This window comes from Hemiscyllium ocellatum, chromosome 18 (assembly GCF_020745735.1).
Source record: "Hemiscyllium ocellatum isolate sHemOce1 chromosome 18, sHemOce1.pat.X.cur, whole genome shotgun sequence".
NCBI classification, from domain to species: Eukaryota; Metazoa; Chordata; class Chondrichthyes; order Orectolobiformes; family Hemiscylliidae; genus Hemiscyllium; species Hemiscyllium ocellatum.
The window spans coordinates 40,019,656-40,047,547 of record NC_083418.1 but is presented as its reverse complement, the minus strand read 5'-3'; the positions used below and the strand labels follow the sequence as shown (position 1 = coordinate 40,047,547).

The window sequence follows — 27,892 nt, the reverse complement described above, 5'->3', positions numbered from 1 at the left end:
TAGTTATGTTTAATATGGCACAGTATTGTATTTGTGCCCTAGCATGAGAATTTATATTTTGGATCTCCAATCAGTTTCAGTAACTTTATTTGTGGTTTTTGGGAAGGAAAAGGAAAAGAGCAGTTAATATAAACAGTGTAGTCTTGTTTTACACTTTTTTTTTAAAGATGAGTTGCCTTTCTGTCTTGTTGATAGATGACGTGTAATAAAGGAGAGTCCAAACAGACAAACCAGGACAGCTTTGATATTCGGGTAAGTTTGTCTTGATTTGAAACTGTCTTTAAACATGGTTGCAAAGGAAGCTCTTTTTTTTTCCCCTACCCCCAAACACGGTCATGTGGTCAAACGTATTTGGCTGTCTCTGACATTTCTTTCTTCCTTTGTCCCACTGGGTCTCACTGACTCTAAACTGTATCTTCCCTGTGTTCCTTCATGCCCTGTCTGAGCTCACCTTGTTCCTGAGAGCCATCACCTTCTCAGTCGAGCCTATTCTTATTGGCTAACCACCCAACTTGCCTACTTGGTGGAGTAGAGAGAGATAATAGCTTTTTTGTCATTTCTGCCATATACAGTTGATACAGTAAAAACAAGATAGCATTCCTTCAGGACCAAGGTGCTACATGGACAGCACAAACTACATGATACAAAGGGCAGGATAAAGTGCAAAACATGCACTTTACCGTGTAATAAAAGAATGATGACTAAGACATTTGTTCCAGCAGCAATCTGAAGTGGGGCAAAGAATTTCAGATGGAAAGTTGTCTGATCATAGTGTTAAGCAGCCTGATGGCTTTGGGGAAGAAACTTTGGGAAGAGGGGTGGACACCAAGACATTTGGTGCTCTTCACGATCTCCATAGGGAGCTGTTGTCCATCAGAGCGGTTGCTCCGCGCACTCCTGAAGTCAACAACTCTCTCTTCAGTTCTGTCCACATTCAGAGATAGGTTGTTAGCATTGCACCAGCTGCTGCACCTCATCTCTGTATGCTGACTTGTCATTTCTGCTGAATGTCATCAGTGAACTTGATGTGATTCGATAGTATTAATTCAGCTAATGTTAACAATTCTCACACTTGTCTTATTCCCTTCAAGTCTGCCATAATTGCACTGTGCATCCAATAATCAATGTTTAATCCCTCAGTCCTTGCACATTTCTAACTTATCTCCAACCTCCCTTTCCGCATCCAAACTGCCTTTCCCTGCCCATGGTTAAATCTTACCAGTCAGATTCCAAGCTTGCCATAGTGCCATATTTTTTATTAAGAAAGCCATATGATTAGATCATGATAACCAATCCCTTGATTGCTTGGGTCAATTCTTCCCTATCTAGTTGCAAGTAGAGTATTGCTTGGAAGGGTTTAATCTCCTTGCGTGCAGTTACCTCTGGTTTCCCCAGGAATCTATCTTTGATCCCTCCTACTAATCTGCATGCTGCTGTCATTGACATTATACAAAATGGAGTATCTCTTGCCACTGCAATGGCATAGGAAATCACTAGTGCTGATGTCAATAATGTATACTGAGAGCAGAAAGTGGACACCCATTCTACTGATGGGTATGTTTTGTGCTGCTGATGTCGTCATTGTCTTTGTAGCACTACTTGTTGCCAGCTTACACAATTCCCCCCCCCAAATTTAGCTTGCTTACCTACCAGCTTCCTACTACTGCTTGGCTGTGCCTCTAAAATTTGCAGAGACATTAAAATTATATTATTAATTTGAAAAGTAATGCATTTTGATAGTTGTAATTGTTAAAATAACTTCATTTTACTCAATGGTCCCAATCTTGGACACAGTACTGCAACTACCTGGATGTGGAATGTGGATTAGAGTGATGTTGGAAAAGCACAGCAGGTCAGGCAGCATCTGAGGAGCAGGAAAATCGACATTTCTGGCAAAACCCTTTACCAGGAATAGAGGCAGGGAGCCTAGAGTGGAGAGAAATGAGGGGGGTAGGGAGGGAAGGTAGCAAAGAGTACAGTGGGTGAATGGGGGTGGGGATGGAGGTGATAGGTCAGAGAGGAGGGTAGAGCGGATAGGTGGAAAGGAAGATAGGCAGGTAGGACAGGTCATAAGGGTGGTGCTGAGCTGGAAGGCTGGGGTGGGGTGGCGGGGGGGGGGGGGGGGGGGGGGGGGGGGGGGGGGGGGGGGGGGGGGGTGGGGAAGGGGAAATGAGAAAACTGATGAAATCCACATTGGTGCCATGGAGTTGAAGTGTTCTAAGGCGGAAGATGAGTTCCTCTTCCAGGCGTCAGGTGGTGAGGGAGAAAGCAAATGTGGCTGTGGTAGCGAGTCTGTTTCGGGACGTGGCTGAAGAGCTTGAAGGCAGAGGAGATGAGCTGGGGGTTGCAGTGAGAGAGACTCGCTCAAATTTTTGTAGAGGGGGGAAGAAAACTTCATGGCAGGCAACCTTGCAAGAGGATTCACAGTAGGGTTAAAAACAAGGACTGCTGATGCTGGAAACCAGAGTCTAGGTTAGAGTAGTGCCTCCTTTCTGACCTATCACCTCCATTCATCTATTTTACTCTTTGCTACTTTCTTCCCACTCTCATTTATCTCTCCACCCTCTAGATTCCTTGCCTCTATTCCTGATGAGGGGCTTTTGCCCTAAATGTTGATTTTCCTGCACCTTGGATGCTGTCTGACCTGCTGTACATTTCCAGCACCACACTAATCGCAACTCTGGTTTCCAGCATCTGCAGTCCTTGTTTCCACCTGGATGTGGAGTGTCCTGTGATGTGTTAACAGCGATTGACTCAGACTCAACAGATTCTAAGTGTTGTTGAGCTGTACCTCACCATGTCTACATGCTTATCTGGCTTCCAGTACTGGGAGTAAAAAATGTTTTCCTAACTGTATATTAAGATAACATTAAATGTTGTGTCTTCAGTCACCACCATGATTTTTGATCCAGCCTGTGACTTCATCACTCTTTGTAGTAGCTATTTGAGGCTGAACCAGGCTCCTCTTAATTTTGCTGTTTTGCTTGGCAACTCAACTTTGCATCACCTGTCTATGCTATCACCTACTATCATCTCTGCATCACCAAGTCTGGCTGTGCCTTAGCCAGCTTTTGCTGGAACTGTTTGATAATGCTCCAGTGAAGTGCCCTTGGATGTTGTGTTACAGTAGTGGTAATTATACTTTTGAAAGTATTGAAATTGGGCTTTTATCTTTGACCAAAGGGGATTTAGTGAAACATGCTGCATAGTCTCCATTCCTAGTGGCCATTGGTGTACCAGCATAAATTAAACTGAATTTGCACTAAATTTACAATCTCACTTGGAGCAACCACAGATTGGTGACTCTTGCAATTATAAAATTGAAAATAGCAAATGTTAAGGCATATTTTTGGGACCGAGCAGTAGAATCTTAACAAATGCTGTGTTTTATCTGAGATTGTGGAATAAATTTCCTCAGGAAATACCCCTCATTAAGCACCAATTTCAGAGGGAAAGTGGAAGTTTTTATTCATTTATGGGATGTGGGTGGCACTGGCTACTCAGCATTTATTGCCCATTCCTAATTGCTCAGAGGGTAGACTATTCCAGAGTTGCAGGTCATGTTCTAGTTTGCATCCCACCATGGTTGCTGGAATTTGAATGCACTAAAAATCTGGAATTAAAGGTCCAAGATGGGAAGTAAAGGTCATGAAATCATTTTGTCAGGAAAAACATTCTGATGTCCTTTACAAAGGAAATCTACCATCCTCAACCCTACACGTGACTCAAGAACAACAGTGTTAACTCTTAACAGCCCTCTTGGAAATGGGGGATGGACAATGAATGCTGGCCTAGCCAGTGATGGCCACATCCTGTGAATAAATAAAGAGGAATACATTAGAACTGGTGAAGTAACACAATCTCGAAGTTTCTAAAGACAGGAGCTGCCCTTGGTCCTCATTATTTCTTCAGGCAGTGGTACCGTAGTCTCTTAGACACTCTGACAGCAGCAGAAAATCCTGTTGATGCAAATAAGGTTTGGTTTTATTAATTGATGCTCATTCATGTTTGGTGAGAGGTGCCAATTTTACTTCATGGTCTTTACATTTTTTTGACTATTTCTATAAAATATTTAAACACCTGTTACTGAATGTGCTTCCATTTGCTATATTTTATTCAGTTTTTAAGGTTTAAGACCATAAGACACAGGAGTGGAAATAAGGCTATTCGGCCCATTGAGTCCACTCTGCCATTTAATCATGGCTGATGGGCATTTCAACTCCACTTACCCGCATTCTCCCCATAGCCCTTAATTCCTTGTGACATCAAGGCAGAGATTGATAAATTCTTGAAGACATTTTAGCGTCCCGGCCTCCACTGCACTCCGTGGCAATGAATTCCACAGGCCCACCACTCTCTGGCTGAAGAAATGTCTCTGCATTTTTGTTCTGAATTTACCCCTCTAATTCTAAGGCTGTGTCCATGGGTCCTAGTCTCCTCGCCTATCGGAAACAATTTGCTAGCGTCCACCCTTTCCAAGCCATGTTATCTTCTAAGTTTCTATTAGATCTCCCCTTAACCTTCTAAACTCCAATGAGTACAATCCCAGGATCATCAGCCGTTCCTCATATTTTAGACCTACCATTCCAGGCATCATCCGTATGTCCCTCCTGAGGTGTGGGGCCCAAAACTGGACACAATACTCCAAATGGGGCCTAACCAGAACTTCATAAAGTCTCAGCACATCGCTGCTTTTATATTCCAACCCTCTTGAGATAAATGACAACATTGCATTCGCTTTCTTAATCACGGATTCAACCTACATGTTACCTTTAGAGACTCCTCGACTAGCACTCCCAGATCCCTTTGTACTTTGGCTTTATGAATTTTCTCACCATTTAGAAAGTAGTCCATACTTGTATTCTTTTTGCCAAAGTGCAAGACCTTGCATTTGCTCAATTGAACTTCATCAGCCATTACCTGGATCACTCTCCCAAACTGTCTAGATCCTTCTGTAGCCTCCCCACTTCCTCAGTACTACCTGCCTGTCCACCTAACTTCGTATCATCGGCAAACTTCGTTAGAATGTCCCCAGTCCCTTCATCCATATCATTAATATATAACGAGAACATCTGTGGCCCCAACACTGAACCCTGCAGGACCCCGCTTGTCACCAGCTGCCATTCCGAAAAAGAACCTTTTATCCCAACTCTCTGCCTTCTGTCAGACAGCCAATCCTCAATCCATGCCAGTAGCTCACTGCAAACACCATGGGCCCTCACCTTACTCAGCAGTCTCCCGAGTGGCACCTTATCAAAGGCCTTTTGGAAGACTAGATAGACCACATCCACTGGCTTTCCCTGGTCTAACCTACTTGTTACCTCTTCAAAGAATTCTAACAGGTTTGTCAGGCACGACCTCTCCTTACTAAATCCATGTTGATTTGTTCTAATCTGACCCTGCTCTTCCAAGAATTTAGAAACCTCATCCTTAACGATGGATTCTAGAATTTTACCAACCAACTGAGGTTAGGCTAATTGGCCTATAATTTTCCATCTTTTGTTTTGATCCTTTCTTGAACAACGGGGTTACAACAGCGGTCTTCCAATCATCCAGGACTTTCCCTGACTCCAGTGACCTTTGAAAGATCTCAACCAATGCCTCTGCTATTTCCTCAGCTACCTCACCCAGAACTCTAGGATATAGCCCATCGGGGCCAGGACATTTGTTCCTTTTAAGACCTTTTTTAGCTTTTCTCGCACTATCGTGGGCGGCACAGTGGTTAGCACTGCTGCCTCTCAGCACCAGAGACCCAGGTTCAATTCTTGCTTCAGGTGACTGTGGAGTTTGCACGTTTTCCCCATGTCTGTGTGGGTTTCCTCCGGGTGCTCCAGTTTCCTCCCAGAGTCCAAAAGTGTGCAGGTTAAGTGAATTGACCATGCTAAATTGCCCGTAGTGTTAGGGGCAGGGATAAATGTAAGGGAATGGGTCTGGGTGGGTTGTGCTTCGGCGGGTCGGTGTGGACTTATTGGGCTGAAGGGCCAGTTTTCACACTAAGTAATCTCTTTTGTAATGGCAACCATACTCAACTCAGCCCCCTGACTCCCTTTAATTGTTGGGATATTACTCTTGTCTTCCACTGTGAAGACTGACGCAAAGTACTTATCTCCCATCACTAGGCTTCCAGCATCAGTTTGAAGTGGCTCAATGTCTACTTTTGCCTGTCGTTTGTTTCTAATGTATTGAAAGAAACTTTTACTATCATTTCTAATATTACTGGCTATTTCATATTTAATCCTCTCCTTCCTTATTTCTTTGTTATCCTCTGTTTTTATAGCCTTCCCAATCTTCTGATTTCCCAGTGCTCTTGGCCACTTTTATAAGATCTGTTTTTCTATGATACATTTCCTGACTTCCTTTGTCAGCCATGGCTGTCTAATCCCTCCCCGGATAATCTTTTCTTGGGGATGGACCTCTGTACAGTGTCCTCGACTATACCCACAAACTCATGCCATTTTTGCTCTACTGTCTTCCCTGCTACGCTCTGCTTCCAGTCGCTTTTTGTCAGTTCCCCTCTCATGCCCTCAATTACCTTTTATTTAACTGTAACACCATTACGTTCGATTTTGCCTTCTCTCTTTCAAACTACAGACTGAACTCTACCATATTATGATTGTTGCTTCCTAAGTTTTCCCTTACTTTAAGATCTTTTATAAAGTCTGGTTCATTACACAGCAGTCGGTCCAAAATAGTCTCCTCCCTTGTGGGCTCCATGACCAGCTGTTCCAAAAAGCTATCCTGTAAGCATTCCAAGAATTCCCTTTCTTTGGATCCACTGGCAACATTATTTACCCAGTCCACCCGCATATTGAAGTCCCCCATGATCACAGTGACCTTGCCTTTCTCACATGCCTTCTCTATTTCCTGGAACATGTTGCGCCCCTGGTCCTGACCACTGTTAGGAGGTCTGTACATAACTCCCATTATGGTTTTTTGCCTTTGTGGTTCCTCAATTCCACACACAGACTCCACATCATCCAACCCTATGTCATTCAGTGCCATAGATTTAATTTTGTTCTTAACTACCAAGGCCATTCTGCCCACCTCCCTGTCTTTTCAATAAGTTGTAAATCCTTGGATGTTTAACTGCCAGTCCTGAACCCCCTGCAACCATGTCTGTGATGCAGAATATTGGTTTAATTGTTTCTGTGCCTGATTTAAAGAAAATCAAAAGCTGTCATTAATAAGGTTGATCCTGCTAGTGCCGTTGGTTTAATCCACCGTTCCAGTCAGCGTTGTTCTTAATGCTAATCTTTTTTGAAACAAAAGTCAAAGGCTGGCAATTTTGAAATAGCTGATCTAGCAAACTGCAAAGCTGGCAGTCCACAAAGCAATGTACGACTGGAGCGTATTCCTGGATAAAGGCTTGTGGCTAAGTTTATTGTTTCAAGTGCATTGAATAAATAAAAATACTTTGGTGCATTGAATTCATGATTTTTATTGGTGATTTGAAACAATTAAGTTTGCTTTTCTACAAAAGCTGAAACCCCATGGCTTTGTGCATGTTGTGTAAAAGGAAGTGGTTACAGTGGGAGTGCAGTGAGATGTGAAATTGTGACCTTTCTAACTTCAATAACCAACCAGTGTTTAAAATTGCGGAAGCATTTTGCTGTGATCAACATAAACCATTACAAAAATACCTTCAATCAGATATGTTCTATAAACCATTTCAAACAAGCATGCTGTTTTGGAAAATGTAGGGGGTGATGGATCCTCAGGGGATTGTAGCTCGAACAGCCAAGTTTCTGATATTGAACCTGGCTTTAATGCAATGAGGGGTACGTCGGGTTCCAAGAGATCAGTTGTGTTGGAGTACTCTCTAGTCAGAGGTACAGACAGATGTTTCTGTGGCCATCAGCAAAAAATCAGAATGGTGTATTGCTTCCCTGGTGCCAGGATCAAGGATGTCTGAGGCTGCAGACTTTTCTCATGGGGGGAGGGGCCAGGAAGAGGTCACGCTCCACAGTGGAACCAACGATATAGGAAGGGAAAAGGTTGAGACTCTGAAGGGAGATAAGAGAGTTAGGCAGGAATTTAAAAAGGAGGTCCTCGAGTAGTAATATCTGGATTACTCCCAGTGCTACGAGCTAGTGAGGGCAGGACTAGGAGGAGAGATGAATGCATGGCTGAGGACCTGGTGCATGGGAGTAGGATTCACATTTTTGGACCATTGGAATCTGTTTTGGGGTAGAAGTGACCTGTACAAGGATGGTTTGTGCCTTAAATTGGAAGGGGACTAATATACTGGTAGGGAGATATGCTAGAGCTGCTTGGGAGGATTTAAACTGGTAAGGTGGGGCGGTGGTGGGACCCAGGGCGATAGTAAGTAAAGAGATCAATCTGAGACTGGTACGGTTGAGAACAGACGGGAGTTGAACAATCAGGGCAGGCAGGGACAAAGTAGGACTAATTAAATTAAACTGCATTATTTCAATGCAAGAGGCCTAACAGGGAAGACCGATTAACTCAGGGCATGATTAGGAACATGGGACTGGGATGTCATAGCAGTTACAGAAATATGGCTCAAGGTTGGGCAGGACTGGCAGCTTAATGTTCCAGGATACAATAGAAAGGGAGGCAAGAGAGCAGGGGGAGCAGCCTTTTTGATAAGGGAGAGCATTACAGCTGTGCTGAGGGAGGATATTCCCAGAACTAAATCTGGGGAAGTTACTTGGGTAGAGCTGAGAAATAAGAAAGGGCTGGTCACCTTATTGGGATTGTATTATAGACCCCCCTAATAGTCAGATGGAAATTGAGAAACAAACTTGTCGGGAGATCTCCGTTATCTGTAAGAATAATAGGGTGGTTATGGTGGTGGATTTTAACTTTCCAAACATAGACTGGGACTGCCATAGTGTTAAGGGTTTAGAAGGTGAGGAATTTGTGTGTACAAGAACATTTTCTAATTCAGTATGTGGAAGTACCTACTAGAGAAGGTGCAAAACGTGACCTACTCTTGGGAAATAAGGCAGGGCAGGTGACTGAGGTGTCAATGGGGGAACGCTTTGGGGTCAGCAACCATAATTCTATTAGTTTTAAAATAGTGATGGAAAAGGATAGACCAGATCTAAAAGTTGAAGTTCTAAATTGGAGAAAGGCCAATTTTGACTGGGCAAGAACTTTCAAAAGCTGACTTCGCAGGTAAAGGGATGGCTGATAAATGGGAAGCCTTCAGAAATGAGAACTAGAATTCAGAGTAAGTATATTTTCAGGGTGAAAGGGAAGGCTGGTAGGTATAGGGAATGCTAGATGACTTAAAAAATAATTGAGGGTTTGGTGAAGAAAAAGAAGCATATGTCAGTTGTAGACAAGATAGATCGAGTGAATCCTTTGAGTATAAAAAAAGTAGGAGTATACTTAAGAGGGAAATCAGGTGGGCAAAAAGGGAACATGAGAGATTTGGCAAATAGAGGAGAATCCAAAGGGCTTTTACAAATATATTAAGGACAAAAGGATAACTAAGAGGAGAATAGAGCTCCTCAAAGATCAGATGTGGAGCTGCAGAAAATGGAGGGATACTAAATGAGTATTTTGCATCAGTATTTACTGTGGAAAAGGATATGGAAGAAGTAGACTGTAGGGAAATAGATAGTCCACCTTAACATATCCATATTACGGAGGAAGAAGTGCTGGATGTCTTGAAACGCATAAAGGTGGATAAATCCCCAGGACCTGATCAGGTGTACCCTCTAGCTCTCTGGGAAGCTAGAGAAGTGATTGCTGGGCCTCTTGCTGAGATATTTGTATCATTGATAGTCACAGGTGAGGTGCTGGACGACTGGACGTTGGCAAATGTGTTGCCACTGTTTAAGAAGAGCAGTAAAGACAAGCCAGGGAATTATAGACTGGAGAGCCTGACCTCAGTGGTGGGCAAGTTGATGGAGGGAATCCTGAGGGACAGGATGTACATGTATTTGGAAAGACACGGTCTGATTTGGGATAGTCAACATGGCTTTATGCGTGGGAAATCATGTCTCTCAAACTTGATTGAGATTTTTGAAGAATTAACAAAGGATTGAGGGCAGAGTGGTAGATATGATCTATATGGCCTTCAGTAAAGCATTCAAGGTTCCCCATAGGAGACTGGTTAGCAAGGATAGATCTTGAGGAATACAGTGAGCTAGCCATTTGGATACAGAACTGGTTCAAAGGTAGAAGACGACAGGGTGGTGGTGGTGGTGGAGGGTTGTTTTTCAGACTAGAGGCCTGTGACCAGTGGAGTGCCACAAGAATTAGTGATGGGCCCTCTACTTTGTCATTTACATAAATGATTTGGAGCACAAGCTGTACAGTTAGTAAGTTTGCAGATAACAGCAAAATTGGAGGTGTAGTGGACAGCGAAGGTTACCACCGATTACAACAGGATCTTGACCAGTGGGCTGAGAAGTGGCAGATGGAGTTTAATTCCAATAAATGCGAGGTGCTGCATTTTGGGAAAGCAAATCTTAGGATTTATACACTGAATGGTAAGGTCCTAGGGAGTGTTGCTGAACAAAGACCTTGGATTGCAGGTTCATAGCTCCTTGCAAGTGGAGTCGCATGGAGATAGAATAGTGAAGGTGGTGTTTGGTATGCTTTCCTTATTCGTCAAAGTATTGTGTGCAGGAGTTGGGAGGTCATGTTGAGGCTGTACAGGACATTGGTTAGGGCACTGCTGGAATATTGCGAGCAGTTCTCGTCTCCTATTGGAAATTTGTTGTGAAACTTGAAAGGGTTCAGAAAAGATTTACAAAGATGTTGCCAGGGTTGGAGGATCTGAGCTATAAGGAGAGGCTGAACAGGCTGGGGCTGTTTTCCCTGGAGTGTCAGAGGCTGAGAAGTGACCTTAGAGGGCATGAATAGGATAAATAAAGTCTTTTCCCTGGGTGGGGGAGTTCAGAACTAGTGGGCATAGGTTTAGGTTGAGAGGGAAAAGATGAGACCGAAAGGGACAACATTTTCATGCTGCGGGTGGTATGTGTATGGAATGAGCTGCCAGAGGAAGTGGTGGAGGCTGGTACAATTGCAACATTTAAGAGGCATCTGGATGGGTATATGAATAGGAAGGGTTTGGAAGGATGTGGGCTGGGTGCTGGCTGGTGGGACTAATTGGGTTGGGGTATCCAGTCGGCATGGACGGGCTGGACCAAAGGGTCTCTTTCCATGCTGTCTCTGACTCTAAATGTGCTTTCTTGAAATCTGGAGTCAAATCTGCTCTAAGTTTTGATTTTGACACTTGATAATTTTGAAGTGTATTAACAGGCCCTTCCATCCAACATGTCTACACAATAAAGCATTTGAAACCAGTAATTTATCCTGCAATACTTAAATGTTAAATTAAAAGTAGAATCAATAGTAAATTCTTACAAGATATTTGCCTCAGAAAATAAGGCTCATGCTCATTCAGACTGCTGAACCTCTAAACCTGAAATAGACAGATTTCTGTCTGCTGTTGGAAGGTTTGAAATTGTCGTCCTTGACTCTTGTAACTCTGTTCCCAGTTCCAATCAGATCCACAACCTCAGCATCCTATTTGACTCTGATCTGAACTTCTGGCCCCAATGTTCTGTCAATCACAAGCACTGTGCGCGTCCACCTTTTTAATATCGCCTAACACTGCTGCGCCAGTGTGCTCACCTAAGGTGGCATGGTGGCTCAGTGGTTAGCACTGCTGCCTCAGCACCAGGGACCTGGGTTCAATTCCAGCCTTGGGTGACTGTCTGTCTGTGTGGAGTTTGCATATTCTGTGTCTGCATGGTTTCCGCTGGGTGCTCCGGTTTAGTCCCAAATCCAAAGTGAATTGGCCATGTTAGATTGTTGTAATGCATTAGGTACATTAGTCAGGATGGGTTGTTCTTCGGAGGGTCAGTGTGGACATGTTGGGTGGAAGGGCCTGTTTCCACATTGTAGGTAACCTAATGTAATGCTGAAACCCTTGTGCACTACAGAGCATTATTTGGCAGTCAGAAGATGCAATGAACTCGTCTCAATTTCTTCAAATACAAGCAGCAGCATGCAAATGTTGTCTAACCTTCCTGTGACATTCAGCTCATGTTTTTGATTAGTATGGGGATCAAAGATTATGTGGAGAAAGTGAGATAATGGGATGGAGAAACACATCAGCCAGGATTGGTAGAACAGCCTAATTTTGCTCCTGTATCGTGTGCTCAATCCTCAATGTGCTGTCATATGGTTGCATACTTCAGAGGGCAAGGTTCAAGTGAGTAAGGCCATTTCTTCAACACAAGGTGTCACAACTGGAGGCAGCAAGTGGTAACTGTCATAATGTCAAATCATCTCCCTTCTGCAACATTGGACAGCAGGCTGGGAGATGTTGCTGTCTTCACCAGGGAATGATATTGATTTCTGCTGGAATTGTGTGCATGATATAAAATAGCCACAAAAGCCATCTTGTGAAATGATGGCTATCTTGATCAAATCTTTGAACCAGAGTTGATGGTAATGGTCGAGTGGGGGAATCTGCTGCATTGAGGTTACAGATTATACAGGAGTATAATTCTGCTGATAATGAAGCACAATATCTCATGAATGCCAGTCCTCTGCTAGATATGTTTGAAGTCAGTTTCATTTAACACAGTGCCACACAACATGGAGGGTGTTCTTTGTATGAAGTTAGGACTTCACAAACAGCACAATCCTCATTCTTACTGATGCTGTCATGGACAGGTATGTGTGTAACAGATTGGTGAGGATATAGCCAAGTCTGCTTTTCCCGATTGGTTCAATGCCTGCCTCAGACCTAGTCTAACAGTTATGATCTTTTACAATCGACCATTTTGGTCAGGAATGGTACTGCTGAGCCACTTTAGGTGATGAACATTTCAATGCAGCTGTCAGAGTATAGTGTTAACGCTGCCACTCAGTGCTTCCTCCAAATGCCATTCACAATAGTGGAGTACTCCACTTCGCATACTAGTGTGTTCTCCCTCATTGTATTTTGAGTCTGGGAGCCCTAACTCTGATGGAAGTAGCTGTACTATCTCACTGGAGGTGGACCTGGGACCCAAAAACTACTAAGTTCCTGCCTCTAAGGACTATTCATCCTGCTGTAGTCAACTTTATCCAGGGAGAATTGTAATTGTCCCATAATTATCAATGTACTTGCATGTATCCGAGATGAATTCTGTGGTTTTGCTAATTGAGTCAGGGATTCTGGATGCACTACATTTTTTCACTGCATTCTATTTAAAGTAAGGTCCTGATGTTAGTCTCTTTTCTGAAAGAAACACTGTGATAACCAGGATTATACTGCTAGTAGAATTAATGGTCTGAATCACCATTGCTTTGTTTGAAGTGGGAAGTGCACTTTCAGCTTGTGGGAAAGTGTAAATTAGGTTAATAAAATGGAGTATTGTCTTGTATTTCCCTACCTTGTTAAATTCACTAACCCTTCTCGGACAGTAGGCTGTGTTTTAAGAGCAGATAGGTTTAAATAATTTGAGACAACAGTTCCACTCTTGTGATGTCTCATTTAATCAGTTTGTAGTAATCTTTGCAGTGAGCAATTAATATGCAATATAAGTAAGTTACTTTTCTGCAGTAAGAGAGACTGATCTGTTCTGTGGTTGAGCTGATTGAGTTGGGGATCCAGAATGTGCTGCATTTTGCACTGCATTGTAATCATAGTATATTGTCCTCTATTTAAATATGTTCTACTGTTAGTCTGGTTTCTGAAAGTAGTATTATGGTAACTTAGTAGGATTTATAATGCCGGTTGTTCTGCTAGAAGGTGCATTTCGTACCACAAATTGCTATAACACACAATAGATGAATTGGGGACACTGTTTGTAAAGTGTGAAGTTTTCAAGTATGTATTGATCAAGCAATTCTAGCCCCCTACGTGATTTTCTTAATATGGAATTGAAGAGAATGGAACTACAACATGTTACAGCAGAACTGACTGGTTGAACAGAATTCGAAACTCGTGGATTTTAGTATCATCAATTGTTATTGTTTCAATATCTGTCTTTTCATTATGTTGACATTGAAAATTCAGACTGCACAAAAACCCTTCAAACGTGAAATATGCATATTCTGCATGTTTGTGCCATTCCTGTCATAATTTAGCTTCCTGCAAGAATGTTGAGGTAAAGAAAACTGCAAAAGACTTCCATTAATTTTCTTAAGCTAGCTTTGATCAAAAATTGTCTAGCCATGGATTACACTGAAAAACGCATGCCTTTATTAGAAACTGACTAGGTCTGAATTGTTACGACAGGTTTGGACTGACAGTTATAAAACTGGATCAATTGTAATGCTTTTTGCACTAAAATTGCTGGAATTATGCCTAAGGTTTAATTAGATCAAACCCAATGTGCTCACTGTGTTTTAATTGTATTTTTCAATAAGGGCAGATTCAAACCTTGGCAGCAGATGTTGGAATTCAGAAATATCTTTAGAATGTGTCCATACTATATACTGTAACTTTGAAACTAAATCATGTTATGACTAGGATTAAAAACTGGAATTATTTAAATTAAAAATGAGTTTAAAAAATTAAAAGCTTCAGGGTACAATCAGTGGAGCAGTTCAGGTCCAATTTGCTTGCGCAAAGCTGGGAAACGAATAGTGTTTGCTTGGAATTTCATTTAGTCTGCTCCATTGAACCATAGTGGAAAAAGTGTGGGTAGACCACATGCAAAGAGGTAAGCATAGTTCAATGGATTTTTAAAATGGAATGCTGAAAATTATTGGAAAAGAATTAATGTTTTGTTGGTGATATTTAATCATTCAACAGTTGTTAGTAATACAATTCCCAGTTTTAACCTTTTTGAGTTGTTTCCAATAATGTCATTGCATACACAAGATTTTTAGCACGTAATTTGGATTAGACTTTCAGAATGTGGCATTGTGCCATTTCATTTGCATGGTTCCAGGCATTCCCTGCTGTGCCTTTATTGTTAGGACACTTTTTTTTCTCTCTCAAATAAATATCTGACTGTGTATGAGAATGCAATGTCAATAATGGACATTGTAGAATATTGTTAAAGAAAACATTGCAGGTAAAGTTAATGCTTGCTGAAAATGGAAATTAGGTTGCACACTTTAAAATTGTCACTGAGTTTGAGATTAGATGAAATGGAATTTTTGTCTAATTATACTGCATTAAATTTTTAAATAACTTGCAGATTGTGTTCCACTTACCAGATGATTGAGAAAACTTGACGAGATGTCAGAGGATTTTTCCTCTTTGAGAATCTAGAGCTGTTTCAGATACCAGTCATCCATTTAAAATGAGATTTTTGTTTTGATTTGCACGAGTCTTTGGAACTCTCTGAAAAGATGGTAGAAGCAGAGCCAAATATTTTTAAGGCACAGGTAGATTGTTGCTAAGCAAAGAGTTGAAAGGTCAAAAGGGATGGATCAGAATGTGGATTTGAGGTTACATTTTTTTAAACCTGCCACACAGATGTCCTGCATTTAGTTTCAGTGCAGTTGTATCAACTGTTGCTGAAGTTTTGCAAGACAAGACTCCCTTTGTTCAAAACTGCAGACTGAGTTGCTGCTGCCATTAGCTATCAACCTAAACGAGTGCAAGTTTTGGCATTCCATTTCTCATACTCACGGCTATAATATATGGAAATGGAAAAGTTAAGACAAATGTTAGCTTTGTAAGTATCTGATGGCTAGGAAGCAGCAATTCCAATGCTAGCACATGAGCTAGCTACCACTGAAAAACAAGGTGACAGTGATGTTGTTTTCTGGAACCTGCTTTGAAAGACAGGAGCTAAAACGTGGGTAGTTATGTAGTTGCCTGTGAAAGTTACTACAGGTTTGCACCTCCTATTACACTGGATCCTTAGTAGTGAGTGAGTAGTCAGACTTCAGGCCACCACCACGGAGTCAGTAGGAAAAACATTTTGCTGGAAATTTTTATGCCACTGCAAGTAGCTCTTCTATTCCTTTTTAAGTCTGTGCAATACAGAGGGCAGTTAACAGTCAAGCAAATTTGCTGTGGCTTTGGTGTCAAGTAGGCCAGACTAGTAAGGATAACAAAATCCCTTTGCTAGAAATACATTAGTGAATTAGATGGGTTTTTACAATTGACAAATTGGCTAGCCATTAGGCTAGTTTTTTTATTGTAGATTTTCCTTTGAATCCTAGATTCTACCTGCTGTGGTGTGATTTGAAACTAAGCCCCCATTAGCCTGTTGATCTGGATGACTACTTAGTAAAGTGATATTACTATTCCATCATCTCCAAGCATGATTTAGTATAGGAGTCCTTAAGTTGGTTTGCCTTGATCCATCTCCCTGTTGAGAACTGTATCTTAGAACACAATATAAGATGGCTGCTATCTGTTGCTTTCTGTCTCTGTTAGGTGATAGACCCATCCATTGTCTTTTTCGTCACAAAAATTAATTTAACTGTCTCAGCCATAATTTGGATGATCTTATCAGGTTATGGTGTGGTGGAAGTTATTCCTATCTCCAAGGCAAATGTTATCAAGGAGTTTGTTTACCTACAGAATTATTGATTTGATTTTTATAAAAGGTCACTTGTAATTTATTCCTGTGATAAATAGTTTCCACACTTTCTCAATCCACAAGATTAGTTAATGATTTATGGGAGCTTTTTTTTAGGATTCTGTCCATTCCAGAGATGGAATAGCTACCTTTACAAAATGTACAGAACATGTCAGTTGTGACAAAACTTGTAAAAACTGCTTAGTTTATTTTTTCCTTGTGTTGCTATCCCTGTATGCTTGGGAAACACAGACACAACTGCGGATGTTCAAAATAAATTACTTTGCCTAGTGTTAGCTGTGATTCAGTTGTTAGCACATTCCTCTAAATCACCCAAATTCAAATCCCACTTCAGGTTCGGGCACACAACTCATGGCTGACAGTCCAGCACAATACTGTGGGACCACTTGCACTTATGGTGTTGGCTTTTGGAAGAAATATTAAACTTTAAATCTCTTTCTCTCTCCTGCTTGGGTATGTAAAGATTCCCTTTGCAGATGCTCTTATGGGAAGAGGTGACAGTGGTAAATACTTTGCTTAGTAATCCAGAAACATGGGCTAATGTTCTGGTGGTAGGATTCAAATTCCACCATGACAGAAGATGCAATTTCAGTTTAATTAAAAAGTCTGGAACAAGAAGCCATGTAGTGGTGACCATGTATCTGATCTTGATTTGTTATTTAAAAACCCATTACAGTCAAGATTTTCATCTTTAGGACAATACACCTGCCATCCTTACTTGTACTGAGCATACGTGTGACTCCAGGCTTATGGCAATGAAGATGCCCTCTGAACCAGCTTAGTTAGCCAATCTGTTCAAGGGCAGTTAAGACCGCCAGAAACACCCACATCTCAAACAAATTGTTTTAAAAGTAGACCAGGGAAGGTAGCCCCCTCCCTTCCGCCCCCCCCCCCCGGTCTTGGCAAACATTTATAGCTCAATAAATATCACAAAAGCAGACTTCTGGTTATAACCATATTGCTATTTGAGTTCACCTTACCACAGTGGGTTAAATCAACTTATATTTGAAGTGCCCAGTAGTCAAGCAAAGTGCTGTGTAAATGTAAGTCATTCTTTCTTTAAGACCATGAGGTATATCAAAACCATGGGAATTCAGCCAGAAGCTACATTCATGGATGCTCACTCTTAAATGAAGGAATTGCCTTTAAGGTCTGCAACACGATCAATTCCTTTAAACATGGCTCTCTCTTTTAAGTGAGGGCACAATTAAAGCTGAATCAATTATGTAATGTCCTGAATGTTGTGAATCAATGCCAAATGTCATTTTGACCCGTCTGAAAGTTGTTCATTGGTTCAGCGTTTGTGTGTATCTCCATGTAAATTGATATTTTAACATTTTTTGGCAGTAGACATTTGTGCCTTGCTACTTTAAATATTTGTCTGGAGGTAGATGAATCATTGATAGTTGTGGTACAGGTGGTTCTGCTATAATGTATGTTTCATCATTGCAAATTCGCTCTAATGTGACTGATGATTTGGGGACAGTTTCTAAAGTAAAGCTTATGTTGACTATAATGCAATTACATTGCTAGCTCTTTAAAATAAATTTTTCTCTAACATGGTGTTGCACATGAACACAACCATCCCATTAGAGCAGAACTACCTGTATCAAACAGCTGGAGCTAACTTGTGTATTGATGCTACAGATCCAGAAATTATTTGTACAAAGCTCAAGATGGATAGTTTAGCACAAGTTGTTAGAATTTAAATACCTGCTTAATGCTTCTGAGCTTTGTGGAAAATTTTTTCTTTATTCACTTGTGGGATGTGTGCATGACTGGTTAGTCAGTGTTTATTGCCTATAAGTTGCCCTTGAGAAGCTGGTGGTGTCTTGCTGTCTTGAACTGCTGTAGTCTGTGTCCTATGACTTGTCCCACAATGCTGTTAGGGAGTTTTGACTCTGACCATGAATGAACGGCCATATATTTCCAAGTCAGGATGGTGTGGGGCTTGGAGAGAAACTTGCAGGTGTGCTTTTTGCTTGCATCCGCTTCCGTTGCTCTTGTAGAGTGTTTATGATGCAAGTTTAAATGATTTTTCTGGGCAATGGTTACCCTTCGGATGTTGGTAGTGATGGTAGCACTATTGAATGCCAAGGATCATTTAACTTTAACTGGAGATGGTCATTGTCTGGCATTTTTGTAACATGAATTTTACTTGACAATTTTCAGCCCAAGTTTGGATGTTGTCCAGATTTTCATGTGTTTGAGCATGGACTGCTTCAGCACCTGAGGAATTGAGAATAGTGCTGAACTTTGTGCACTCACCAGTGAACATCCCCATTTCTGACCTATTGACGGAGGGTAGATCATTGAAGCTGCTTTTGTGTCCATGTCGCACTGATGTTACAAACATTCGTGACTCCAAATAAAAATAAAATGCCTTACATACCAGCTTAGTTTATGCTGTGTTAACTGTGCTAAACTAAGGTAGTAATACTGTTGAAGAAAACTGTCAAGGATCTACCAGAAGAATTAATTGTCTGTAAATGAGTTGTATAATGGTGGATTGAAAAGGAATTTTGCTGAATTTGCACCCGTTTTACAGCAGTAGAGGAGTTTCGTGGTATTATCGATGGACTGTTAATCCAGGGACCCGGAAATATTCTGGAGACCTGGGTTCAAATCCCACCATGGCAGATGTTGGAATTCAAATTCCATCAATCTAGAATAAAGAATCTAATGTTAACCATGAATCCATTGCCAATTGTCAGAAAAACCCATCTGGTTCACTAATGTCCTTCAGAAACCTAGCTGGTCTGACCTACATGTGACTCCAGACCTACAGCAATGTGGTTGTCTCTTAACTGCCCTGTGGGTAATTAGGGATGGGCAATAAATGCTGGCCTAGCTGGCGATGCATTCATCCTGTGAATGAATTTTTTAGAACTCTAGGAAATTACCAGTAGTGCAGTTCTAAATGTAGTTTCATAAATTACAAATTTTTATTTGGAATTGTATCTGATATCTACCTAAGTAGCTACAGCTTGAATAGAAACTGCTGTTGGATTTATTTGGGTGGTAAGGTAGCAAGTGGTGGCCCCACCATCATACTGAAGTGCCACTATTGAGCTCCTTCATTGGTAAATCGATACCCAATTACCCCTCGCGGAAGGGTTCTCTCCAAGATATTCCATGCTTGATCGAGAGAGCTGGGATCAAGGGGAGGTTTAGTAGGGCCTAGGGCAGGGAGGGAGGAAACTGAGGGGCCATCCCCTCACTATAAACTTTGTTTCAATCACCACACAAGCTTTCAAACCCCAGCCTCCGCTGTTAGCAGCCACCATTTCTTTGACATTGCTGAGCAGAGATTGGCAGCTGTCAGCAAGCAACAGACAAGTGCAGCACTTGATTCAGTGGGCCCTCTCCAAAACCAGGGTACAGGAAGCTTTCAACATCTCTGCAGTTGCATTTAGTCAATCTAGTCCTTTGTGACTATAGGGAAGTTCTCAAGAAACCTGAAGTAAGATGCAAGCCCAGTCTAAGGTTTCAGTCGCCATAGTAAGGGTGGAATGGTAGCTGAATGGTTAGCATTGCTGCCTCAGAACCAGGGACCCGACTTCGACTCTACCCTTGCTTGACTATGCAAACACCACAGAGGCATTCTCCCTGTGTCTGCATGGGTTTCCTTCAGGTGCTCTGGTTTCCCCCATGGTTCAAATATGTCCAAGTTAAGTGAATTGGACATGGCAAGTGTTTGGAGGCAGGCTGTTTCCAAAGATCAGTGCAGCTTTAATGAGCCGAGTGGCCTTTATCTGCACTGTAGAGATTCTGATTACTTGCGTGATACTATCGATGAGTGAAGCCAAATTTTCAGTCTCCAGCAGCAACTGAGTCTGAGGACCTGCTTGCTAACTTACTGGCTCAAATCTGACATATCATTAATATGGTTCCAAAAGGGTCAAAATTCAAATTCACAGGAGTCTAGCTTTCTCCTCGAATGTACCTCATTCAGAAAACTGAATATCAGTAATGATATCTGTGATGCAAAACAAGCTATTTTTGAGCTTAGGATAAGTGTTTGAGTTAGTCATACCCTATAATTTCAATCCATGCTTTAATCCGCTTGTGGAGCATAAATATTCCATTTTTTGGTGTGAATAGAAAATATAGTTTGATTCATAAGTTCTATTTCAAAATACCTGATACATAATAGAAATATGTAACTTTTGAAATAGTAACTCGAATTAAGCAGTATTCGTTTGCTTCTTCATATAGGGAGCAGATGCCATGGTATTGGAAAGTGTTATGTTTGCTATCTTGGCAGAGCGATCACTTGGTCCGAAGCTTTATGGAATCTTTCCTCAGGGTCGTTTGGAACAGTTCATTGCAGTAAGTCTCATTATCTCTGGTATTGTGAATCATTGACTTAAGTTCCATAGCATTGAGTTTCCACTGGACTACTGCTTGTGGAAAATGAGGGATGTGGGAAAAAATTATTTTGACAAAGTGCCATTCCTTTTGTGCACTTAATGCTGCATATATTAGCTCTGTCTTGGTTAAGATCTGTTCCAAAAGAGCAACCTTAATTGAACACTATTCTATTTTGTAAATAGTTACTACATTTGAATTTTACTCTGATAATAACATCACTCTGCACAAAAGACAAAATCCCCTCCCATTCTCAAAGTATCAAGTCTTTGTCCCAAGCCACTGAGCAGTACAATCAAGAAATATAAAATTTATATCCCAAAATATATCATGCAAGCACTATTTAACAGCTTTTTGAAACTAAAAAATATTTGTAATCAGGCAACTGTTTTCTATATCTAGAGTCATAGATGTACAGCACAGAAACAGACCCTAAGAGGGGAAAGATATAAAAGAGACCTAAAGGGCAACTTTTTCATGCAGAGCGTGGTAAGTATATGAAATGAGCTACCAGAGGATGTGGTGGAGGCTAGTAAAATTGCAACATTTAAGAGTCATTTTGATGGGTATATGAATAGGAGGGGTTTGGAGAGATATGGGCTGGGTGCTGGCAGGTGGGACTAGATTGGGATAAGGTATCTGATCGGCATCGACGGTTTGGACTGAAGGGTCTGTTTCCGTGCTGTACATCTCTCTGACTCTGACCCTTCGGTCCAACTTGTCCATGCCAACCAGATATCCCAACCCAATCTAGTCCCAACTGACAGCACCTGGCCCATATCCCTCCAAACCCTTCCTATTCATATACCCATTTCATGCACTCACCACCCTCTGCATGAAAAAGTTGCTCCTTAGGGGGGGGGTGTCTTTTTTTTTTAGAAAAAAATGTCTTTCCCCTCAATCTAAACCTATGCCCGCTAGTTCAGGACTCCCCGACTCAGCGTAAAAGACTTTGTATGTTTATCCTTTCCATGCCCCTTATGATTTTATGAATCTCTAAGGTCATCCCTCAGCCTCCAATGCTCCAGGGAAAACAGCCCCAGCCTGTTCAGCCTCTCCTTATAGCTCAAATCCTCCAACCATGGCAACATCCTTAAATCTTTTCTGAACCTTTTCAAGTTTCACAACATCCTTCCGATAGGAAGGAGACCAGAATTGCACACAATATTCCAAGCATGGCCTAACCAATGTCCTGTACAGCTGCAATATGACCTCCCAACTCTTGTATTCAATGCTCTGACCAATAAAGGAAAGCATACCAAACACCATCTTCACTATCCTATCTACCTGTGCCTCTACTTTCAAGAGACAATGAACCTGTACTCCAAGGTGCCTCTGACCAGCAACACTCCCTAGGAACTTACCATTAAGTGTATAAGATTTGCTTTCCCAAAATGTGGCACCTCTCATTTACCTGAATTAAACTTCATCTGCCACTTCTCAACCCACTGGCCCATCTGATCAAGATTCTGTTGTAATTTGAGGTAACTTTCTTCGCTGTCCACTGCACTCCCAATTTTGGTGTCATCTGCAAACTTACTAACTGTACCCTCTTAGGCTCACATCCAAATCATTTATATAAATGATGAAAACTAGTGGGCCCAACACCGATCCTTATGGCACTCCACTGGTCACAGAGCTTTAGTCTGAAAAACAGCCCTCCTCCACCACCACCCTCTGTCTTCTACCTTTTGGGCTAGTTCTCCCTGTATTCCATGAGATCTAACCTTGCTAACCAGTCCCCCATAGGGAACCTTTCCGAACGCCATACAGAAGTCCATATAAATCATGTCTGCTGCTCTGCCATCATCGATTCTCTTGGTCATTCTTCAAAAAACTCAATCAAGTTGTGAGACATGATTTCCCACGCACAAAGCCATGTTGACTATCTCTCATCAGTCCTTGCCTTTCCAAATACGTGTACATCCTGTCCCTCAGGATTCCCCCCAACAACCTGCCCACCACCATCAGGCTCACTGGTCTGTCGTTCCCTGGCTTGTCTTTACCACCTTTCGTCAACAGTGGCACCATGTTAATCAACTGCCAGCCCTCCAGAACCTCACAGGTAACTATCGGTGATACAAATATCTTGGCAAGAGGCCCAGCAACTACTTCCCTAGCTTCCCACAGAGTTCTTTGGTATACCTGCTCAAATCTGGGGATTTATCCACTTTTTATGCATTTCAAGAGATCTGTAATATGGACATATTTCAAGATGTCACCATCTTTTTCCCTACATTCGATATCTTCCATTTCTTTTTGCACAGTAAACGCTGATGCAAAATACTGAGTATCTTCCCCCATCTGTGGTCCACACAAAGTCCATCTTGTTGATGTTTGAGGGGCCCTATTCTCTCGCTAGTTACCTTCTGTCCTTAATGTATTTATAAAAAACACTGTTCTCCTTAACTGTTTGCCAAAGCTATTTCGTATCTCCTTTCTGCCCTCCTGATTTCCCTCTTGAGTATAGGCCTACTGCCTTGATAATCTTCTAAGGATTCACTCAATCTATCCTGTCTATACCTGACATATGCTTCCTCCTTTTCCTTAACCAAACCCTCAATTTCTTTAGCCATCTAGCATTCCCTATACCTACCAGCCCGCCCTTTCACCCTGACAGGAATATACTTTCTCTGGATTCTTATCTAATTTCTGAAGACTTCCCATTTTTCAGCCGTCCCTTTACCTGCAAACATCTGCCTCCAGTCAGCTTTTGAAAGTTCTTGCCTAATGCCGTCAAAATTGGCCTTTTCCCAATTTAGAACTTCAACTTTTAGATCTGGTCTATCCTTTTTTGTCACTATTTTAAAACTATTAGAATTATGGTCGTTGGTCCCAAAGTACTCCCCCATTGACACCTCAGTCACCTGCCCTGCCTTGTTTCCCAAGAGTAGGTCAAGTTTTGCACCTTCTCTAGTAGGTACATCCACATACTGAATTAGAAAATGTTCTTGTACACACTTAAAATTCCCCTCCATCTAAAGCCTTAACACTATGGCAGTCCCAGTCTATGTTCGGAAAGTTAAAATCCGCCACAAGGATTCTTGTACATACTTAACAAATTCCTCTCCATCTAAAGCCTTAACACTATGGCAGTCCCAGTTTGTTTGGAAAGTTAAAGTTGCCTACCATAACCACCCTATAATTCTTACAGAAACTGAGATCTCTCTACAAACTTATTTCTCAATTTCCCTCTGACTGTTAAGGATCTATAGTGTATTATAGACCCCCCCCCACCTCCGAGTAGTCTTATTGATGGTCATTTTCTTATTTCTCAGTTCCACCCAAATAACTTCCCTGGATGTATTTCTGGGAACATCCTCCGTCCATACAGCTGTAATGCTATCCCTTAGCAAAAATGCCACTCCTCCTCTCTCGCCCCCCCTCCCCCCTTTTTATCCTTCCTGTAGCATTTGTATCCTGGAACATTAAGCTGCCAGTCCTATCTATCCCTGAGCCACATTTCTGTAATTGCTATGATATCCCAGTCCCATGTTCCTAAGCATGTCGAGTTCATCTGCCTTACCTGTTAGGCCTCTTGCATTGAAATAAATGCTGTTTAATTTCAGTCCAATATTGTTCTCTGCTTTGACCCTTTTCTGCCCTGACTGTTTGACTCACTACTTTTCTCAACTGTACCAGTCTCTGATCTCTTTCCTCGCTATCTCCCTGGGTCACAACTCCCACCCCCATCACCTTACAAGTTTAAATCCTCCCAAGCAGCTCTAGCAAATCTCCCCACCAATATATCAGTCCCCTTGCAATTTAGGTGCAATCTGTCCACCTACAGGTCACTTCTACCCCAAAAGAGGTTCCAATGATCCTAAAATGTGAATCCTTCTCCCATATGCCACACCTCAGCCATGCATGCTCTGTCCTCCTGTTCCTACCCACCCTTGCTTATACCACTGGGACTACTCTCAAGGGCGTCTTTTTAAAACTCCCGCCTAACTCTCTCTCTAATCTCTCTTCAGAATCTCAATGATTTCCCTTCCTATGCTGTTGATTCCAGTGTGTACAATGCCCTCCTGCTGGGCCCTCTTTCCCCCTTGAGAACATTCTGCATCCTGAGATATCCTTGTTCCTGGCACCTGGGAAGCAACATACATTTTTGATTTTTCACTGCTGGCCACAGAAACGTCTCTGTGCCTTGGACTAGAGAATCCCCGAACCCAATTGATCTCTTGGAACCCAACGTACTCTCCATTGCATTAGAGCCAGTCTCGATACCAGAAACCTGGTTGTTTGTGCCATATTATCCTGAGAATCTATCACCCTCTACATTTTCCAAGCAGCATACTTGTTTGAAATGGGTATAGCCACAAGACTCCCGCACTAGCTGCTTATCTCTCTTACCTTTCCTGGAGTTAACCCATCTGTGACTGAATCTGCGACTTTACTCCCTTCACATAACTACCATCCATCTCAACCCCCCCCCCCCCCCCCCCCCTCTTGTAAATTCCTCATTGCCTGTAACTGTCACTCCAACCATCCCATTCAATCTGATAGGATTCGCAGCCAACAGCATTTATTGCAAATCTGGGTGACACGGTGGCTCAGTGGTTAGCACTGCTGCCTTACCGCACCAGGGACACAGGTTCAGTTCCTGCCTCTGGTCTGTGGAGTTTGCACAGTCTCCTTGTCTGCGTGGGTATCCTCCAGGTGCTCTGGTATCCCCTCACAATCCAATGATATGTAGGTCAAGTGAATTGGCTATGCCAAGTTGCCCAGAGTGTTAGGTGCATTACTTGGGGGTAAATATAAGGTGGGGGAATGGATCCGGGTGGGTTACTCTTCAGTGGGTTGGTATCAACTTGTTGGGCTGAAGGGCCTGTTTCCATTCTGTAGGGAATCTAATCATATAATCTTTAGTAACACAAACTCTCCCTAAACTTCCGCATTCGACAAGTCGAGCATATCACTCTACTAAGGACCATTTTTTTGCTACTTCTAATCTGCGGACTCAGAAAACAGCACTTTTTTTTCCTCTACAAAACACTGCTCCAGGCTAATTTGATACTTATGGCTTGTATTTTTAAGTTTACTCAAGAGACCTATCTCATTAAAACATATAATCAAGAGGGAACCCAGTCTATTCAAAGAAGTAGCCTGTTACAGCTAGAAATGTTTCCTGTCCTCCCTGTTGGATTACCTACTGAGTGAACTTTCAACTTCCAATAGGTTTTCCTCCTGCCTAAAACTAGAATTTGCAGATTTCTGTGTAATGCAAGTACTCCCAAATAATATTTTGTGGAAAATTATTTTCAGGTACATAACCATATGAATATTTTAGAGTCCGATATCTTCTATATTTGTATGTCCATCATTGCTAGTTTGGTACACACCACCAAATTGATTTCAGACAATATCTAGTGAGATTCATCAAACAGCACATAAAGATGAGCCTGTGTCAGAGGTATTAGATGTTTAAATGAGTCTGAAGAAACCATAAAGAGACAACTTTTTTCTCCAGTTTTGAGATTGCTTTCCAGCACTTTATCTACAAGGTCCATGGTAAGTGAGCAAATACAGTTAACAGAAGCAGTGGCTAATGTTATGAAAAGCACTTTGCATTTAAATGTCTGGAAAAGTGTAATTTCAAAATATGAAATGCATAGACTGGCTTCATGCTTATGTATAGATCTCTTGCATATCTGTAAAATAAGTTAGCATATGACTTATTACATCAATATTACAACCTATTACTTTAGAGCCGGAAATTGGAGACCAAAGAATTGGCTATTCCAAGTATTTCAGCAGAAATAGCAAAAAAGATGGCCACATTTCATAGAATGACTATGCCATTTAACAAAGAACCAACATGGTTATTTCGTACTATGGAGAAGTGAGTACTTAACTGGCTTAATTTAACTGCGACATAACCTATATATAAATGTCTGTTACATAGATTTGTTTTAGGTTTGCTGTTGTTTACAGACCAGAAAAAAAAATTACATTTGAGAGAAGTTTTGGATTGGTTTGGTGGATTGTATGTATATAAATTTCATCTTATGAAGGTAGAAAGCTTCTGAATGTTATTATCATGTCCACCACTTGCATTTCACACATTCTTCAGCAGCAATTAACAATAGTTGGTTTCATGCCAAATGACAAAAACACTTGTTTTTCACTATTCATGAAGCTCTTCACACCGTGATCACTTCATTTTAAGTACTTACTGTTTAATGGTTTCGATCACTGTAGATTGTAAGGACTACATTAACATTGAAGACTTTGACAAATTTCCATGTTAATTAAAACTCATTTTAAAATATCCTGATATTTCAGCAAAGGAAGAATTAAATGATTCAAAAGAAAATATTACATATTTCCCAACAACATTCAATAAATATCACACCATCTGTATTTGTCATTAAGCCAAAATATCAGTGAGATCAATTCAAGTTACAGGAGGAGATATCACCTGCTCAAACATTTTACATGAAGGAAAAGTTTGTTTTGCTGAATTATGTAATTTGGACAGTTACCTACTTTTGTAGGTATCCTCCTTTGTGAGCTCAAATTGCATTTTACCATCCAGTATTTTAAAGTTAGCAAATTCATATCTACAATAACTTGTTGGCACTCTATTGCCATTAAAATTTCTGGAAATGTGCAGAAACAGAATCCCAAATTTTGTAAGAATATCTTCAAGGTATGGTTTGATGTTAACTTTTTTACAGTACTTGCATCAGGATGTTTTTTCCCTTAGTTTCCTCTCCAAAACAGTGGCTCCATGCAAGACATTAGCTTTGTGCTCCCTTCCTGTAATTGGCTGTTTATGTATGTTAAACCACAAAGAAGTTTGCTACAAATTTGCCAGGTGAAACCGTCAATGTTAAAACTAATGTAATCCTGTCTGACTCTCAAATCCAGCCGTGTTTCTTAAACTCTCGTCTCGAGAGACAATCATTGCAGTCGTATATTCATTGTTGTAAAAATACCAGCTGATTTTAGTAAAGCTCTTTCGAAGGCAGAAAATCTGCTGTCCTCAGGTGGTCAGCTGGACTTCAGACCTACAGCAATGTGTTTGA

General features: G+C 41.4%; 1 protein-coding gene across 3 annotated transcripts in view; it reads left to right on the top strand.

The window, feature by feature from the left end:
• Nucleotides 1-27,892, top strand: part of chka (choline kinase alpha) — a 61,735-nt gene that overhangs the window by 20,682 nt on the left and 13,161 nt on the right. For all 3 annotated transcript variants that reach the window (XM_060838895.1, XM_060838896.1, XM_060838894.1), the window contains 3 exons: nucleotides 196-252; nucleotides 20,706-20,819; nucleotides 26,570-26,703. In XM_060838895.1, coding sequence (XP_060694878.1) covers nucleotides 196-252; nucleotides 20,706-20,819; nucleotides 26,570-26,703 — 305 coding nt within the window. The remainder of the gene's footprint in view (nucleotides 1-195; nucleotides 253-20,705; nucleotides 20,820-26,569; nucleotides 26,704-27,892) is intronic.